This window comes from Myxocyprinus asiaticus, chromosome 37 (genome assembly GCF_019703515.2).
Source record: "Myxocyprinus asiaticus isolate MX2 ecotype Aquarium Trade chromosome 37, UBuf_Myxa_2, whole genome shotgun sequence".
Lineage (NCBI taxonomy): Eukaryota > Metazoa > Chordata > Actinopteri > Cypriniformes > Catostomidae > Myxocyprinus > Myxocyprinus asiaticus.
In genome coordinates, this window is record NC_059380.1 from 35,323,250 (window position 1) to 35,340,666 (window position 17,417).

Consider the following 17,417-nt stretch of genomic DNA (forward strand, 5'->3'; position numbering starts at 1 on the left):
GTTCCTGAGGCTCTTCAAAGAGGGCCTCATGAAGAACCATGAAAAGATATGGAAGGACACCTTGGGTGATACCAAGTCCTCCAGTGGGTGGATGCAGTACTTCAGGCCCAGGGGAAGCATGGAGGTATTTGCTGTCACAACTGGACCCGCTTGCTACAGGTGTAGCTAAATCGGCCACATCCGGAGGGTCTGACAATCCACTCGATGTCTTGGGCGTACCATGTACAATCTTTCCCACACGACTCCTGAGCCCACACTGAGGGCCCCATGCAGGCGATGCCTCCAGAAAATGGAAGAGCTGGTTAACTGTACCTAGGGGTCACTGGCCCCCATGAACGAGTGCCGAAGCAATGGCACTTCAGCAGGCAGGCTGTATCTACAATCTACGGATAGATACTGGAGCCTCTGTCATGCTAACTTACCTGGATCTCCCCGTCACTCACCAATCGAATGAAATTGAAAGGGTGACAGGACAATGATAGAGAGCATACCTGTCAGAACCAATTGAATTTGAGGTAGGACATCACTCCACCACAACTCAAGTCTACATGCTGCCGAGGCTAGAGGCCCCTCAATTGGGGATGGAAGTCCTCAAGCCCATTAGCCGATGTATCCATAGCAACTGCGCTGCATAGAGACTGGGGGGTATTTGGAGCCACATGCTCCAAATACCCAGAAGTGTGGGCTGCACACAAAAATGACTGCAGGAGGGCTAACATGGTCCCGGTGCGGGTCCCGGGACCCCACCAGTACCGCAGAAACTGTACAGCATTGACCTACAAGCCCTGGAGATCATAAAACCCAGTCAGTCTCCCCAATATGGCATGTATCTGGTGGAAATCAAACAGAAATCTGAAACAGATAAGGAGAGAGTGTTGGCGGGCCAGACGTAGAGGAGTTATGTTTCAGTTGATTCACTTCTCTTTGGAGTGCCGCCTGTGGAATTTCCAGAGTCCGGGCAGGCAAGGGGAAGACAGGGACTGATAAAAGCTTTAGAAAAAAAGAAAGCTCTTGTCTTGCAACATTTAAAAGGCTGTGTGTTGGTGTGCGGTTTGTTCTCTGTGGTTAATAAAGACAACGTGCCACTTTAGTCTTTATTTCCTACTACAATATTTTAACTAAGGAAAAAGCATGAAAGATCTGACGATAATGCTGAAGTTTCTGCAGCACATCTCAAAACTCACGTAGACACATTCTGTGTCCTCCTGTCTTCCAAATCTGCTATTTCAAGGTAGTTGGGCAAGACCGATTTTCACAAGAAAGCAAATCCATTCTTTGCATTCTTAGCATTGAGAAACAACCAGTTTGTGGATACCTTACAAATAAATGGAGACAGTTGTAAACTGACATCTATCTGTCGCAAAACTGAATGTGACCTCTCTTTTAAAATAGCAATTTTATCGTAGTAAACTCCACCTACAATTCTCAGTTCTCACCAAAAGGATTGTTCAGTGTAAAACGTTGAAGATTAGGTGACAGGCAGTCACTTTATTATGTGATGAGCTGTTTCCTCACAAAAGCAGTTTATTCAACTTAACCAAGCATCTCCTTCAATTAACATCCTTTTAAAAAGAACAGCCTCTGGTCTCCATGCCAGTGTACTGCAACGTGCTAGCATTGGCTGACTTCAGAATGGCATACTACTCCTACTGCTTCTGCCATGTGTCTAAGGCAGAAATAGTATGAGGATGGTAGCCCATTCCCAGGCCTCTCACAACGGACGTGCCTGGAACGCACACGCATCCGTGCACGCGCCCGTCGCTACGTGTACGTTCGAGGGGGGAGGGGCGCGTAAACAGAGAATTCCGAAAAGGAAGGGAGTGTTGCTTTCAATTGATACTGCAAATACATCAAGGTATGCATTAAAACCCACATTCTGAAACTGCTCGCGCTCAGATAACAGCGTCTTTTTCAATGCACTGCAGCCGTTTATGTTTTATTGGTTCTTTTGCATTTGCAGCCTCATGCATTTACCATTTTCAGCCCAACGCAGCGCCATTTCTGTACAGGGGTAAAATGGACAAAATGGCCATTTTCGATTTTATTCGTTTTTAAATGGGACTGAGTTCTCATGCATTGCCAAAATGCATGCAGTTGTGGATTTTACGCACGTTGTGCGCTTCATATACCACCAAAGACTATGTATGGAGCATCTGAACAATGAGATTGTTGCTCCTTTCCCATTAATTTGATGTACCTTTATGTCCTTCGCGTTCTGTGCGCGTGCTTTTATTTGCACGATGTTCCCTGTTTGCAGAGGTCGTGCATTTACATTTCATCTGCCCTCTTCATAAGAGTGCATACTAAGTTTTTTTTTGTTGTTGTTGTTTTTAAATAAATAAATATGCAATTACACACTATAATGTATTTACAATTACAATAACAATACACAATGCATCATGTTTCTAATTGATTCCCTGCTTGGATGCATACACAAAATGTGCAGACTGACCCAAATCCCCTGTGGTTATTATTAATTATTTTAAACAAACTATAATAATGTCTCTATTACTGGCAGGTTCGAATCATGCCCATTCGCCGAGCAGCAGCAGCAGCCCCACCTAAAGAAGAGGCACCCGAAGCGAATGCCCCTGAGGAAGGTATGTATTACCCCGTGCCTGGCACAGAGGGCATGTTGACAGGGTAATAATGATAACCCTCACAGGTAGAACCAATTCAAGCCACTTCATAAAATCTGCATTGTTCTGTCATTATATACTCTCCCTCATATCTTTCCAAACACGTACGCTGTAATTTAACTGTAAAACACGAAAGGAGAATTTTCGAAGAATCTTGTATTTACATTGTCGTTTAGCAGACACTTTTATCCAAAGCGACTTGCAAATGAGGAACATAAACAATTTGTAATACAAATGTATCTTTATGAAGCCATTTATAGTGACCATGTCAGTCAAGGTAAAAAAAAAAGAGGAAAAAAAGGCGATTTTATCACACTGTTATCATGTACAGTATGTTGTTCACATCTTATGGCCATATTTTTGAAACAGTGTATGTTTTAATGTTTATGGACTGGCCCCATTCACTTTCATTATAAGTGCCTTGTGCTGTTAATTGAGGTTAACTTCTATTGAAGATTCCTGCAGATTAAAATTTCTTAAACCTTCCAGCACTTTGAGTGCTGGTTTTCATTCAGTCTCTATTAGAACTCTCTGCTTCTAATCAAAAATATAAGCTTATGAGACATTAGCCATCAAGAATCCATCAAAACTCTTTTCCAGAACATTTCAGTGTATCTCAATGTTTTATGTTACATAGATGCTGCCACCGAAGATTCTGCCCCTGTAGAGAAGGAGAAAGATAAAGAGCCAGTGCCTGCATCAAATGAGGAGGGGGGGGATGGAGATGATCAGGCCAAAAAAGATGGAGAGACAGCTGATGAGGGGGAGAAATCCGAGGAAGCAGGAACTGAACAAGGGAAGAGCAAGAAGAAAAAGGTCAAGGATGTTGCGAAAATGTAAGCACAGGGTTTCTAGAGATCTTGTATTGTTATTAATAATGACTGTTTGTTCGACCAGTGGAAGATTTGGGGGTGGAGGGGGGTGGGGTTTGGGGAACCTGTTTAAAAACAATCATATTTGCAATTCCAGTTGGTGATGGTAGTGGCACAAAATTACTTAAATGTTAGGTAATCATGTTGGCTTTACAAAGTCAACATACTGTTATTCTACAGACATTTTTCCAAAATCCCTAAACCGAGACCAAAATTATCAATTGTAACTCCTAGAGCTTTCAAGCTACATTAACCAAACTTGGCAATGACCTTCAGACTGTTTTGACATTGCTTTATCTTTTCTAACAGACCGTAATAACTGTTTTCACACAGTGGACGATCAAAAAATCCCTTAGAGTTACACTGACAAAGTTCAAATGGGCCAGCGGAATGCTCGTTAATTCAAACTCCCAACTTTCAAAAATTCAAATGTAAACAAACACACAAGGTTACAATAAGAAAAATCTATCCATCTGTCTGTCTGAAGGTTTTATCTAGAGGTCTTCCTGACTATCTATTTATTTTTTAAACTTATTCCTTGAATTAAACTGACAAGTTAATGCTTTTGTTTTGCTCAAATGTTACAGTGAAAAGGATGGAGATGACAAAGGCAAAAAAGCAAAAAAAAAGAAGATTCCTGTCTGGGCGGCTATCTCCAGCAAGAGATTTGCTGCAACTTCGCTTTCCCAGCCCAAAGTTGAAGAAATCATCATAGAAGCCATTGAGGTCTTATTCAAAGTTCATTGGAGCACTTGTTGTTTTGAAGGTCATCCATGTAGTGCTGTTTTCCCAGCTTAATGTCTACAGTGAAATCTTATATCTAAGAAAGATGTAGGAATGTTTTTATCCATCAAGTTTTAGTAATATCTGGTCAGAAGGTAACATTTTAGATGCTGACATCATTATACCGGCATTTATTATTGTTTAACATCTTGTTCCCAAAGTATACTTCGGTCAGACGTGAATGCTAGGTGTCTGTATACTAGATGCGTGACGCAAACTTCGTCATCAGCTGAGTGCTCAAACACTGAATGCATGTGGCCCGATTTTTCAAACCACGTGTACTTTAAACATCCATAAAGCGTATGTGCCAGGAATTATTTGCAGAAATAAGAGGGTCCACAAGGTGGCAACACTCACAGTTGAGCTGTTGCTTTCATAATGTGTAATCACCACTAAACATCAGGAGAGGAAGGTAGAAACAACAACAGTGGATGTGGTCATCATGATATAATTAGAATCTGAAGGAATGTTAAGACTTTATGGGTCTAGATGTTGAAGAGAAACAGTCCAGTGTCTAATAGCAGTTGTAGCGTGCATGCGCCAATAGCCTGTGTATGTTCGCACAGTTAAAAGAAGTATACTTTGAAAGGCTAGAGTTCGACTGTATAGACTAGAGGTCTTCACGGGTCCAAAAATTCGTGCCCGAACCCATTGAGACCCGGAAATGTACTACCAGGACCCATCTATTTTTTGAAAGCTTGGGCCCGTACCCATGCAGAACCGAGAAATGCCGAACCCGAACCGGACAGTCTGTTATTTGAAAGCTGGGACCTGGACCCGGCCGGGAGACACAGACCCAATTGACACTGATTTCTATTAACAAGTTCATTTACAAGTTGTGAAAACAAAACTTTGTGTCCTACCTAATGTAACGTTAGTAGCCTTCTCCCCTGTGCTTGGCCGTGATGCGTATAATCCATCCTCCGTGCAAAGAAAGTTGGTAAAATACATCCAGGTTTTCTGTGATTCCTCTCTTGCTGATTGAAACAGCATAGCTAATCCACTCATTATTTCAGCTTCAAAAGTCCACTTGCTGTCACGGTGACGAATGACAAACGCGACTTGTTTAGAATCAGCTTTGCAGTTTTTTTTGTCATTGCCATGGCTGCTAACGTTAGCATTGCTAATTTGCTATCGTGTGCCTTAACTCCACTCTGCCTCTGACGTCACTCAGCTCGTTGTGGCTCCGCTCCATTTTTCACCTTATTTCCCGGCCCGCACTTTCTCATCCTAATTTTACAATGTTGCAAGTTACAACACACACACACACACACACACACACAGCACCATCATCATCAGCGCTGTCTGATCACGGCCGGGTCTTCTTGGATTGACTCGGGTATTACACATAATGTTAAACAGACCCGGGACCCACAGCAATAGAATGGGACCCGGCCTGGACCCGGCTGACCGTATAAAACGTGGATCCGAATCCATATATGGGTCAGGTCTCGGATCCTCGGGTTAGGTTGGGCACGTGAAGACCTCTAATACAGACGTTAAGCATTCGCATCAAAACCAAAGTATACTTTGGGCTTTAGACAGCCAAGCTGCGCTTTTTAGACCATAAAGAACTAAAATTCAAACCATTTACTATTTTCAACCGAAAGAATTCTCTAAGCTATGATTTAGGTAGTAGAACCTTTTAGTTTTATAGACTTGTCATCTTCAAAAGTACGCTTTTAAACTTTCTACAGAGTTGCAAAGAACGGGGTGGTGTCTCTGCCGTCACCATGATCAAATATGTGAAAAAGAAGTATCCATCTGTGGAAATGGACAAAAAGACCAAAAATCAGTATAAGAAGGCCCTGAAGCGAATGGTCGAGAAGGGAGCTGTCAAACAGGTGATCTGCCATTAAATATGTGAATATGGATTTATAGATTAAAGTACACAAAGAATACCAAATCAAAAACCTAATCTTCTCTTCTTTATCCACAGCTGAAAGGCAAAGGCTTCTCTGGAAGTTTCGCCATTGGAAAGGTATCTGCAAAATACAGTTCAAGTCAACTCTAAAATGAGTGCTATTAGCTAAAGCTACCCTAACTGTTGCTTCAATAACAGTATCATTGATTTAACAAATTTCTTTTGTTTTTATGGTTCACATATTGCAATATCTGTCATGAACAAGATTTGGTCTGATACTGTGCTATTGTACTCATTACATACAGTTGAAGTCAGAAGTTTACATACACCTTAGCCAAATACATTTAAACTCAGTTTTTCACAGTTCCTGACATTTAATCATAGAAAACTTTCCCTGTCTTAGGTCAGTTAGGATCACTACTTTATTTTAAGAATGTGAAATGTTAGAATAATAGTAGAAAGAATAATTTATTTCAGCTTTGATTTTTTTTTCATCACATTCCCAGTGGGTCAGAAGTTTACATACACTTTGCTAGTATTTGGTAGCATTGCCTTTCAATTGTTTAACTTGGGTCAAACGTTTTGGGTACCCTTCCACAAGCTTCTCACAATAAGTTGCTGAAATTTTGGCCTATTCCTCCAGACAGAACTGGTGAAGGTCTGTGCGCCTCTTTGCTTGCACACACTTTTTCAGTTCTGCTCACAAATTTTCTATCGGATTGAGGTCAGGGCTTTGTGATGGCCACTCCAATACCTTGACTTTGTTGTCCTTAAGCCATTTTGCCACAAATTTGGGGTATGCTTGGGGTCATTGTCCATTTGGAAGACCCATTTGTGGCCGAGCTTTAACTTCCTGGCTGAAGTCTTGAGATGTTGCTTCAATGCATCCACATAATTTTCCTTCCTCATGATGCCATCTATTTTGTGAAGTGCACCAGTCCCTCCTGCAGCAAAGCACCCCCCCAACATGATGCTGCCACCCCCATGCTTCACGGTTGGGATGGTGTTCTTTGGCTTGCAAGCCTCACCCTTTTTCCTCCAAACATAATGATGGTCATTATGGCCAAACAGTTCAATTTTTGTTTCATCAGACCAGAGGACATTTCTCCAAAAAGTAAGTTCTTTGTCCCCATGTGCACTTGCAAACTGTAGTCTGTCTTTTTTTATGGCGGTTTTGGAGCAGTGGCTTCTTCCTTGCTGAGCAGCCTTTCAGGTTCTGTCGATATAGGACTCATTTTACTGTGGATATAGATACTTGTCTACCTGTTTCCTCCAGCATCTTCACAAGGTCCTTTGCTGTTGTGCTGGGATTGATTTGCACTTTTCGCACCAAACTACGTTCATCTCTAGGAGACAATCATCTCTAGGAGATTTTCTGATTAATTGCGATCTTCATTTGAATGATCTTGATATCGATTCTTAAATCCCAAGATCGATCTTTTACTCTGTGCAATCCTCTACTACAATGAGAGGAAATCACTCGCATTTGCAACCAAATGTCGCGCTATACAACTAAAATGTATATATTTGGCAACTGGCTGGTAAATGTTCATATTTCACTCACCAGTGATTTTGTAGTATAATGGTGGAGTATTCAGAAGCTAAATCCTATGACTGCATGTTGAGAGTAAAAGTTGATTTGTGTAATGTGTGTCCAAAGATGTGATCCACGCAACCCATTTGTCATTGAATATTGTCTCTTTTAATACCCTTTCTGTTCTTTACAGTCAGTTGTTGATCAAAAACAAAAGAAATATAAACATTTATTTCTAATCATGCATAGCACAGATAAGATGTGCTCATCTATAGATGCTCTTTACAGAAATGCCATTTTGTTATAGAGAGAGTACCGGTTATAGCACGTGTTCAACAAATCAGTGTAAATACTTGTAAATAGTACAAATTATGCAATTCAACAATAAATATGTTAAAAAAAAATATATATATATATATATCTTAGTGATTGAATACATTGATTTGTTCATTTTTAAAAAGCCAAAATGTGACAAATTATGAAAAAGTAATAAAATATAATTAGTAAAATTTATATTTTACCAATGTACTTAGTTAGAAAGTCTCCTGTATAATTAACGGCATTAGCTTGGAGAGAATTTATTTCATATGCAAGCAAAAGGGACATAATAAGTGAAATAAACCCATATGAATCAATATCAAATTGAAATCGAATCAAGAGCTTGTTAATCGGAATTGAATCAAAACGGGAAATCTGTATCAGTACCAAGCCCTAGTGTTATTAATCAGGTATGGTAAGTTGGTTTAAATATATTGACTTTGTTTCTTGTTTAGCAATTTTCTCTTCAAACTGTTGCTCTGCCAAGACAGAAGTTGACTTGAAAGAGGAACCTCCATAGAAGCGGAGAGTTCACAAAAATGTCCATTATAGCGTCCAATGTGGATGCGTCGTGTTATAAATAGCAGTCTGACAGATTGTGGAATGCAACCGCATACTAAATCGAGCTTGTGTACTAGAAGCATCAATGTTCACATACTTGCATTAGAGTATGTTTAATCCTTATTTGTCTTTTAGGGCTGCAATAACTACTTGTTGCAACAACAAAAAAATGCTTTTTTTAATCAGTTTAATTGATCAAACAAAAAATCGATTATCAAAATAGTTGCATGTTTGCAGCCCTAGTGTGTTAAGAACTTTGTTGACATTGTAGCTGCTTTGGCAGATTTCTCTGGATCTTGTTAAAAATAACGTTGTCATTATTTTGTTGTTGTTATAATGTTGAATTGTTTGTGGTTGGTTGGTAGAAGTCGGCTGTGACTGCAGGGACGAAGGAGACACTGGGAGATGCTCTGCCTCTGATCATCACTCGACTCTGTGAACCCAAGGAGGCCTCGTACATTCTCATCAAGAAATACCTGGAGCAACATTTCCCTCAACTCAACGTAGAAAACAGGTGATTTTTGGCTCAGTTTAGAAGGCAGGACATCCTATGAATGTAGCCTTAAATGAAAGCCTTTCTGTAATTCTTTCTAAGGCCTGACGTGTTGAAGAACTGCCTGCAAAGATCAGTGGAAAAGGGCTACCTGGAGCAGATCACAGGCAAAGGAGCCTCTGGAACCTTCCAGGTGAGATACCCTCTTGAGTGGTTCAATGGCTAAAACCGGGTTTTCAATGAGTTTTTATGATTGTGCTCTAACAGCTGAAGAAAGCTGGAAAAGAGGTGCTCATGGGCGGCGGACTGCTGGAAGATGCTATAGTGGCCGCCATCACGGCCATGAACGAACCCAAGACTTGCAGCATCACCACACTGCGCAAGTTCCTGATGGAGGAACAGAAGGAGCGGAATGTCTATTTAATCGGTATGGTACACTAACACAGTCTGGGGAAGGCATTCTCTGTAAGGACACTATTAGGTCTCCTTTGTTTTGAGGTTGCATCTAATACTCTCAAATGAGTTGTTCAGAAGTCTTGCAGACAGAATTTAGGGACACAAGTAGTTCTCTTGATCTATCACTATTACTATTGCTCATGCTTTCGTGTCTTGTGAATATTACATTTTATTATGTATCTTGCAGTAAGTTCTTATCAGTGTTATTTGTCATATCACCATAGTGAACAACATGAAGAGGACCTTGCAGAAGTGTAAAATGATGGGATGGATGGAGCAGATTTCTGGTCATGGACTCAGTGGCTCGTACCAGCTTAGCTACCCGTATTACCCAAGGTACATTTAACTCAAATTGGATTGTTTCATATATATATATATATATATATATATATATATATATATATATATGCACTGATCAGCCACAACATTAAAACCAATTTCTTTCCATAAGAGCAACATCTGTACATTACATTATTCCAAACCTTTGGCCACCAGTATACAGGTGCATCTCAATAAATTAGAATGTCGTGGAAAAGTTCATTTATTTCAGTAATTCAACTCAAATTGTGAAACTCGTGTATTAACGTGTTCTTTTAATTGTGATGATTTTGGCTCACATTTAACAAAAACCCACCAATTCACTATCTCAAAAAATTAGAATACATCATAAGACCAAAAAAAAACCATTTTTAGTGAATTGTTGGCCTTCTGGAAAGTATGTTCATTTACTGTATATGTGCTCAATACTTGGTAGGGGCTCCTTTTGCTTTAATTACTGCCTCAATTCGGCGTGGCATGGAGGTGATCAGTTTGTGGCACTGCTGAGGTGGTATGGAAGCCCAGGTTTCTTTGACAGTGGCCTTCAGCTCATCTGCATTTTTTGGTCTCTTGTTTCTCATTTTCCTCTTGACAATACCCCATAGATTCTCTATGGGGTTCAGGTCTGGTGAGTTTGCTGGCCAGTCAAACACACCAACACCATGGTCATTTAACCAACTTTTGGTGCTTTTGGCAGTGTGGGCAGGTGCCAAATCCTGCTGGAAAATGAAATCAGCATCTTTAAAAAGCTGGTCAGCAGAAGGAAGCATGAAGTGCTCCAAAATTTCTTGGTAAACGGGTGCAGTGACTTTGGTTTTCAAAAAACACAATGGACCAACACCAGCAGATGACATTGCACCCCAAATCATCACAGACTGTGGAAACTTAACACTGGACTTCAAGCAACTTGGGCTATGAGCTTCTCCACCCTTCCTCCAGACTCTAGGACCTTGGTTTCCAAATGAAATACAAAACTTGCTCTCATCTGAAAAGAGGACTTTGGACCACTGGGCAACAGTCCAGTTCTTCTTCTCCTTAGCCCAGGTAAGACGGCTTTGACGTTGTCTGTGGTTCAGGAGTGGCTTAACAAGAGGAATACGACAACTGTAGCCAAATTCCTTGACACGTCTGTGTGTGCTGGCTCTTGATGCCTTGACCCCAGCCTCAGTCCATTCCTTGTGAAGTTCACCCAAATTCTTGAATCGATTTTGCTTGACAATCCTCATAAGGCTGCGGTTCTCTCGGTTGGTTGTGCATCTTTTTCTTCCACACTTTTTCCTTCCACTCAACTTTCTGTTAACATGCTTGGATACAGCACTCTGTGAACAGCCAGCTTCTTTGGCAATGAATGTTTGTGGCTTACCCTCCTTGTGAAGGGTGTCAATGATTGTCTTCTGGACAACTGTCAGATCAGCAGTCTTCCCCATGATTGTGTGGCCTAGTGAACCAAACTGAGAGACCATTTTGAAGGCTCAGGAAACCTTTGCAGGTGTTTTGAGTTGATTAGCTGATTGGCATGTCACCATATTCTAATTTTTTGAGATAGTGAATTGGTGGGTTTTTGTTAAATGTGAGCCAAAATCATCACAATTAAAAGAACCAAAGACTTAAACTACTTCAGTCTGTGTACATTGAATTTATTTAATACACGAGTTTCACAATTTGAGTTGAGTTACTGAAATAAATGAACTTTTCCATGACATTCTAATTTATTGAGATGCACCTGTATATCTCTCTATATATATATATCTACAGGGTTCGTACAAGGTGCTTGAAGTACTTGAATTTGGCTTTTTCAAATTTAAGTCCTGGAAAACCCTTGAAAATAGCGATTTTTACCAAGAGGTGCTTAAAAAGTTATTGAATTATAGAAAATCTTAAAATACGTTGCTTAAATCATTTAATAAATGAAATGTATTTATTTATTTTCTGAAAAACATGAGACTTTTGTGGATTTAACAAGTATGAATCCTTGCAACTATCAGTTTCTGTACAAACCCTGTATGTGTATATACACACACACACACAGCTCTGGAAAAAATTAAGAGACCACTGCAAAAGTATTAGTTTCTCTGGATTTACTATTTATAGGTATGTGTTTGAGTAAACTGAAAAATTTTGTTTTATTCTATAAAGTACTGACAACATTTCTCCCAAATTCCAAATAAAAATATTGTCATTTAGAGCATTTATTTGCAGAAAACAACAACTGGTCAAAATAAAAAAAAGTGTTTTCAGTCTAGGGATGCACCGATACCACTTTTTCTCTTCCGATTCCGATATCAGAAATCTCAGTATCGGCCGATCCGATAGCAGTGTTATTTTTTTGCATAATCAGTTTAGAATATCTTTACATTATTGTGTGGAACTAATTGAGAGTACTCTTTAATATGTAAAGAAACACAAACCTCTTACTACACATTATTTCAATATAAATGTATAGCTTATTAAGAAACACTTTATTGTTAACTAGTATACTGGATAATGTAGCAGCAAAATTAACAGGAATTCCAGTATAAGTCATCAGTAGAACGTTTTCGGGCGTTTTCTTTATTTTGACATTCTGTACTCTCCAGGAAGTCCTGTATGTGTCTGTTTGTAGGCAAGTTCACAGTAGTTTAATTCGCTTCTTATTCAAATTCTGGTAAAATGCACCTCCAGTGCCATTCTAAATGCATATTATAAGTAAACCGAACTATTGAGCATCTACATCTGAGATGTTGTTCGTGAGTAGCGCTCAAATATTGCGCACTGCGTGAAGGCTAAAAATAGGCGCACGTGTCTGCGCCATTCAATAACGCGCTGGAGCTGTGCATGCATTTTATATTATTTATAAAACACAGCCTTTTGTGATTCACAGAGCTATCGCACGTCTTCAAGTGGCTTTGAATAAAATCCACGAGTCATATGAACTACTGTTCATTTATGTCATTTTTTGAGCTTGACAGTAACGAACATGACTAACAGTATCGGATTTGGATCGGGCTGGTCAGACCGATACCCGATCCGTCTAAAAGCTTCAGTATCGGAGCCGATACCAATCCAGGTATCGGATCGGTGCATCCCTATTTCAGAATACAAGTTCCTATTCATTTTTAAACAACACAATACTAATGTTTTAACTTGGGAAGAGTTCAGAAATCAATATTTGGTGGAATAACCCTGATTTTTCAATCACAGCTTTCATGCGTCTTGGCATGCTCTCTACCATTCTTTCATCATTGCTGTTGGGTGACTTTATGCCACTCCTGGTGCAAAAATTCAAGCAGCTCGGCTTTGTTTGATGGCTTGTGGCCATTCCAGAAGTTTTCAATGGGGTTCAGGTCTGGAGATTGGTCTGGCCATGACAGTGTCTTGATCTGGTGGTCCTCCATCCACACCTTGATTGACCTGGCTGTGTGGCATGGAGCAATGTCTTGCTGGAAAAACCAATCCTCAGAGTTGGGGAATTTTGTCAGAGCAGAAGGAAGCAAGTTTTCTTCCAGGATAACCTTGTACATGGCTTGATTCATGTGTCCATCACAAAGATGAATCTGCCCAATTCTAGCCTTGCTGAAGCACCCCCAGATCATCATCGATCCTCCACCAAATTTCACAGTGGGTGCTAGACACTGTGGCTTGAAGGCCTCTCCAGGTCTCCATGTAACCATTAGATGACCATCTGCATCTTTTTTTGTTACAGTTGTCATTTTCTGCAGATAAATGCTCTAAATGACAATATTTTTATTTGGAATTTGGGAGAAATGTTGTCAGTACTTTATAGAATAAAACAATAATTTTAATTTTACTCAAACATTTACCTATATATAGTAAATCCAGAGAAACTTGAGCATCAATGAATGTTTGCACCTTGTGTAATAGTTGTGTATGAGTCCCTCAATTGTCCTAAAGGAAATTGGTACTTCAATTCACCAAAGTGGTATTTAACTGATCACAAAGTATAGTCAGGACATATATATATGGTGCGGAAATATAAAGAAGCCCGAAATACACAATACCTATTTTGAAATGTCTGTGATGTGAACACATTGACATTCATGAAAAAGACCCGGTTCAAAAGAGTCATTTGGACATGACTCTCACGCTGGGTTTGTTGCGTGCATTGCAGCAAGCTCATCACAACAGAACAGGTGAAAAGCGGTGCGAGACACACTGGTGCGTGCTCTAAAGATGTACTCAACTCACAAGATGATCTCTGACTAAACCGCATATGAACGCTCACAATCTGACTGTCGCAAGTGGCGATTAGATTTTAAATTATTGTCGCAATCAATTATTTTTAATCGTATTTGCGACCATTTTAGTCACAGTCTGGAGCCCTGTAAAAGTAGTTAGAAACAGAAAAATAAAGCATCTCAAGTCTGTACAGCTGCTTGTTGCCTGTAAATCTGTAGCTGGAGTTGCGCTTACCGCCCCCTGCTGACTCGAAAAAACATGGAGGTGGCATATCAAGCTTAACTGGAAGATTCCTTGTTAGGTTGGCACAATTAATTGCACAAACTTTTTAAGCATTTAAAAACAAATAAAAATAATAGCACTGAATTAACACGTTTAATGAACAGCCTTAATTTGAGCTCATTGCATTTGTCAATTTTGTCTTAAAATTGTGATAGATGTGAGATTTTAATCTTAAAGTTGCAAAAGACAAATGTCATGGAATTGCTTGAATTTACAGCTTTCTGTTTGGTCCTCCTTTGCAGCCCAGCAGTTCTGTTTCCAGAGATGATGGAAAAACTCAGACAGAAGGAGGAACAGAAACTCAGACGCAAGAAGAACAGTGACGAGTCATCTGATGAAGAATCCGAAGAAGAGGCGGAGGAAGAATCTGAAGAGGAAGAATCAGATGATGAGCCTCCCCGAAAAAAGAGGTGAATTCCATCACGGCACCTCAAAATATCACTGGGTTAGGGATTTGAACAAAAACCGAACCATTTGTGCTACAGACATGAATCATATCTCATAAAGTTTGATAAGACGAATGTGTGCTTTTAACGGAATAGTTCACCCTAAAATAAAAATTCTCCCATGATTTACTCACTTTCATGCCATCCCATGTGTGTATGACTGACTGACTTCTGTAAAACACAAAAGAAGATTTTTAAAAGAAGATACAAGCTCTGTTGGTCTTACAGTGCAAATGAATGCTGGCCAGAACTATGAAGCTCCAAAAAGCTCATAAAGGCAGCATAAAAGTAATCCATACATCTTCAGTGGTTTAATCTAATCCTAATCCTGTTTTCAGAAGAGATATGACAGGTTTGGGTGAGAAACAGATCAATATTTAAGTCATTTGTTAATATAAATCTCCTCCTCATACCAGCCCCGACCAGTAGGTGACGATATGCATTAAGAATGCAGATTGCCAAAAAAAAAAAAAGGGGGTGTAATATTGGTCTGTTTCTCACCCAAACCTATCATATCACTTCTGAAGATATGGATTTAACCCCCAGAGTGTGGATTACTTTTATGCTGTTTAAGTGTTTTTTGGAGATTCAGAGTTCTGGTCACCATTCACTTGCATTGTATGGACCTACAGAGCTGAGATATTCTTTAAAAATCTTCAGTTGTGTTCTGCAGAATAAAGTAAGTCATACATATCTGGGATGAGGGTGAGTAAATGATGAGAGGATTTTCAGTTTTGGCTGAACACCTATATGAAAGGATGAATGGGCAAGCACTTGTCATGTTTTCATTACAAAAAAAAGTGTAGTAGTGACAACTTGTAGATCCCAAATATTTTTGTGACCATGAAGTGAAACTATGCGTTTTGGTCCAATCAAATGTAAGCGAGTGATAGTGATGGTTTTCAATTTTGGAAAACAAAGAAGCAATAAACAGGGTTAAAACATCTGTGGAAGGCCTGGAAAATTCATGGAAATTTCTACAATGAATATAAATTTTAGGTTTGTTCTGCTCTAAAATATTTAATTGATTAGAAAGTGCTATGTGAATGCAATCTCTTTATACAATCATTTAATTGTGATATATTAAAAAAAAATCTGTGTCCAGTAATCTGAACGGAAATTCGTTAGTCAAAAGGTGTGGCAACCCTGAACAAAGCATATCGTCTGTTGGAGTTCATTGCTGTTTTTTGAAGTGGTCACTCGCTTGGTTTTACTTCATTTCAGAGTTGTCTTTGCTCAGCTAATCATGCTTTTATTTGTCCACAGGAACCAGCGCTCTGCTCCTAGAGCTCGTCAAAATGAAAAGGCCACATCCAACAGCAGAAAATCCACTGTGGCAAAGAGATCCATTGCACCAGCCAAGAAACCTGCTCGATCAGCCAAGAAACCTGCTCGATCAGCCAAGAAACCCGCTCAATCAGCCAAGAAACCTGCGGTCGCTGCGAAAAAAGCACCTGAACCTAAAGCCACACCAGTCAAGAAAGCTGCCCCGACCAGCAAACCTAAAACACCTATAGCCAAAAAGATGACGAGCAGGGGAATCAAACGGCCGGCACCTAAGGCAGCAAAGAAGGAGGAATCTGCAGTGAAGAGTAAACCTGGTGCCCGCACGTCACTCCGAGCACGGAAATGAGTCCACGCTTACTCAAAAGATCAACTGTAGCTCTCTAGACTGCAGTACTGGCTATTTTCTCCTATTGTTTTTGGTTTAGAAGCTTCCTCATTCTCCTAGTCTTGGGTCTTTGATGAAGATTTATCGACCTCTTCAAAGTTACTCTGCTGTTTTCCTACCACAGGCATTTTCTGTTCAATATTCTTAAATTACAGGTAAAGGTGTAGAGTGTAGATGCTGTTTGTGTTGTTTAAGATGCTCATTCAGGTCACCATTATGAGAAGAAGCTGTCACATTGTCTCAGTTGTGCACCAATGAAAAATAAAATTATTTGAAGTTCTTCTGGTCAGGCTTTCTAGAGAAGCGAGCATTTCAGTTGTTCGGTCAAACCCTTTCTTTAACATTCAAGTCTAATCAGTGTTCAAGAAAATTCTATTTGTACGTTTTCTTTCCATTTTTTTGGTCATGTTTTGTGAAATTAGGTCTTTAGCTACTGTTGTTATCAAAAAGAGTTTTGTTGCTGTTGGTTCCTTTGTGTAAGTCAATTGAAAGAAAAATGATTGATTCCTAACTTTCGAACGCAAAAATTAATTTCAAATTTGATGAATTTAGAATCATGAAATAAACTTTGGCATCCATATCCACGACTGTCATTTTGTTCCATTTAGACAATGAAGGAGAATGTAAGATGTTCCAAGCAAATGTTTAAAACGTTTACAGCACTATTAACCCGGTCATACTCTTGTGTGTTAGTATATCAGGGGAGTTAGATGTAATTTTATGAGCGCTGCTCACCTTACCCTGCATGCATGTAACTGATATACTTTTCTGTAGTCCTTAATAAAGTGACTATATTTGTACTTCATTTTTTGACTGTTCTTTCGTTTGGGTGGTTTGGATTGTTTTCAACCAGGGTTAAAGGGTTAGTTCACCCCAAAATTAAAATTCTCTCATTTACTCACCCTCATGCCATCCCAGATGTGTATGACTTACTTTCTTCTGCAGAACACAAATTTAGATTTTTAGAAGAATATCTCAGTTCTGTATGTCTCAGGCAGCCTTG

General features: G+C 39.6%; 1 protein-coding gene across 1 annotated transcript; it reads left to right on the top strand.

Annotated features, from left to right (window-relative positions):
• Positions 1-1,750: 1,750 nt before the first annotated feature.
• Positions 1,751-17,219, top strand: hp1bp3 (heterochromatin protein 1, binding protein 3). Its single transcript, XM_051675766.1, has 12 exons — positions 1,751-1,855; positions 2,519-2,600; positions 3,277-3,475; positions 4,099-4,237; positions 5,992-6,138; positions 6,234-6,275; positions 8,937-9,085; positions 9,167-9,257; positions 9,332-9,491; positions 9,745-9,856; positions 14,539-14,706; positions 16,009-17,219. The coding sequence occupies exons 2-12, from the start codon at positions 2,528-2,530 to the stop codon at positions 16,373-16,375; spliced, it is 1,647 nt and encodes a 548-aa protein (XP_051531726.1). The 5' UTR covers positions 1,751-1,855; positions 2,519-2,527; the 3' UTR covers positions 16,376-17,219.
• The last annotated feature ends 198 nt before the right edge of the window (positions 17,220-17,417 follow it).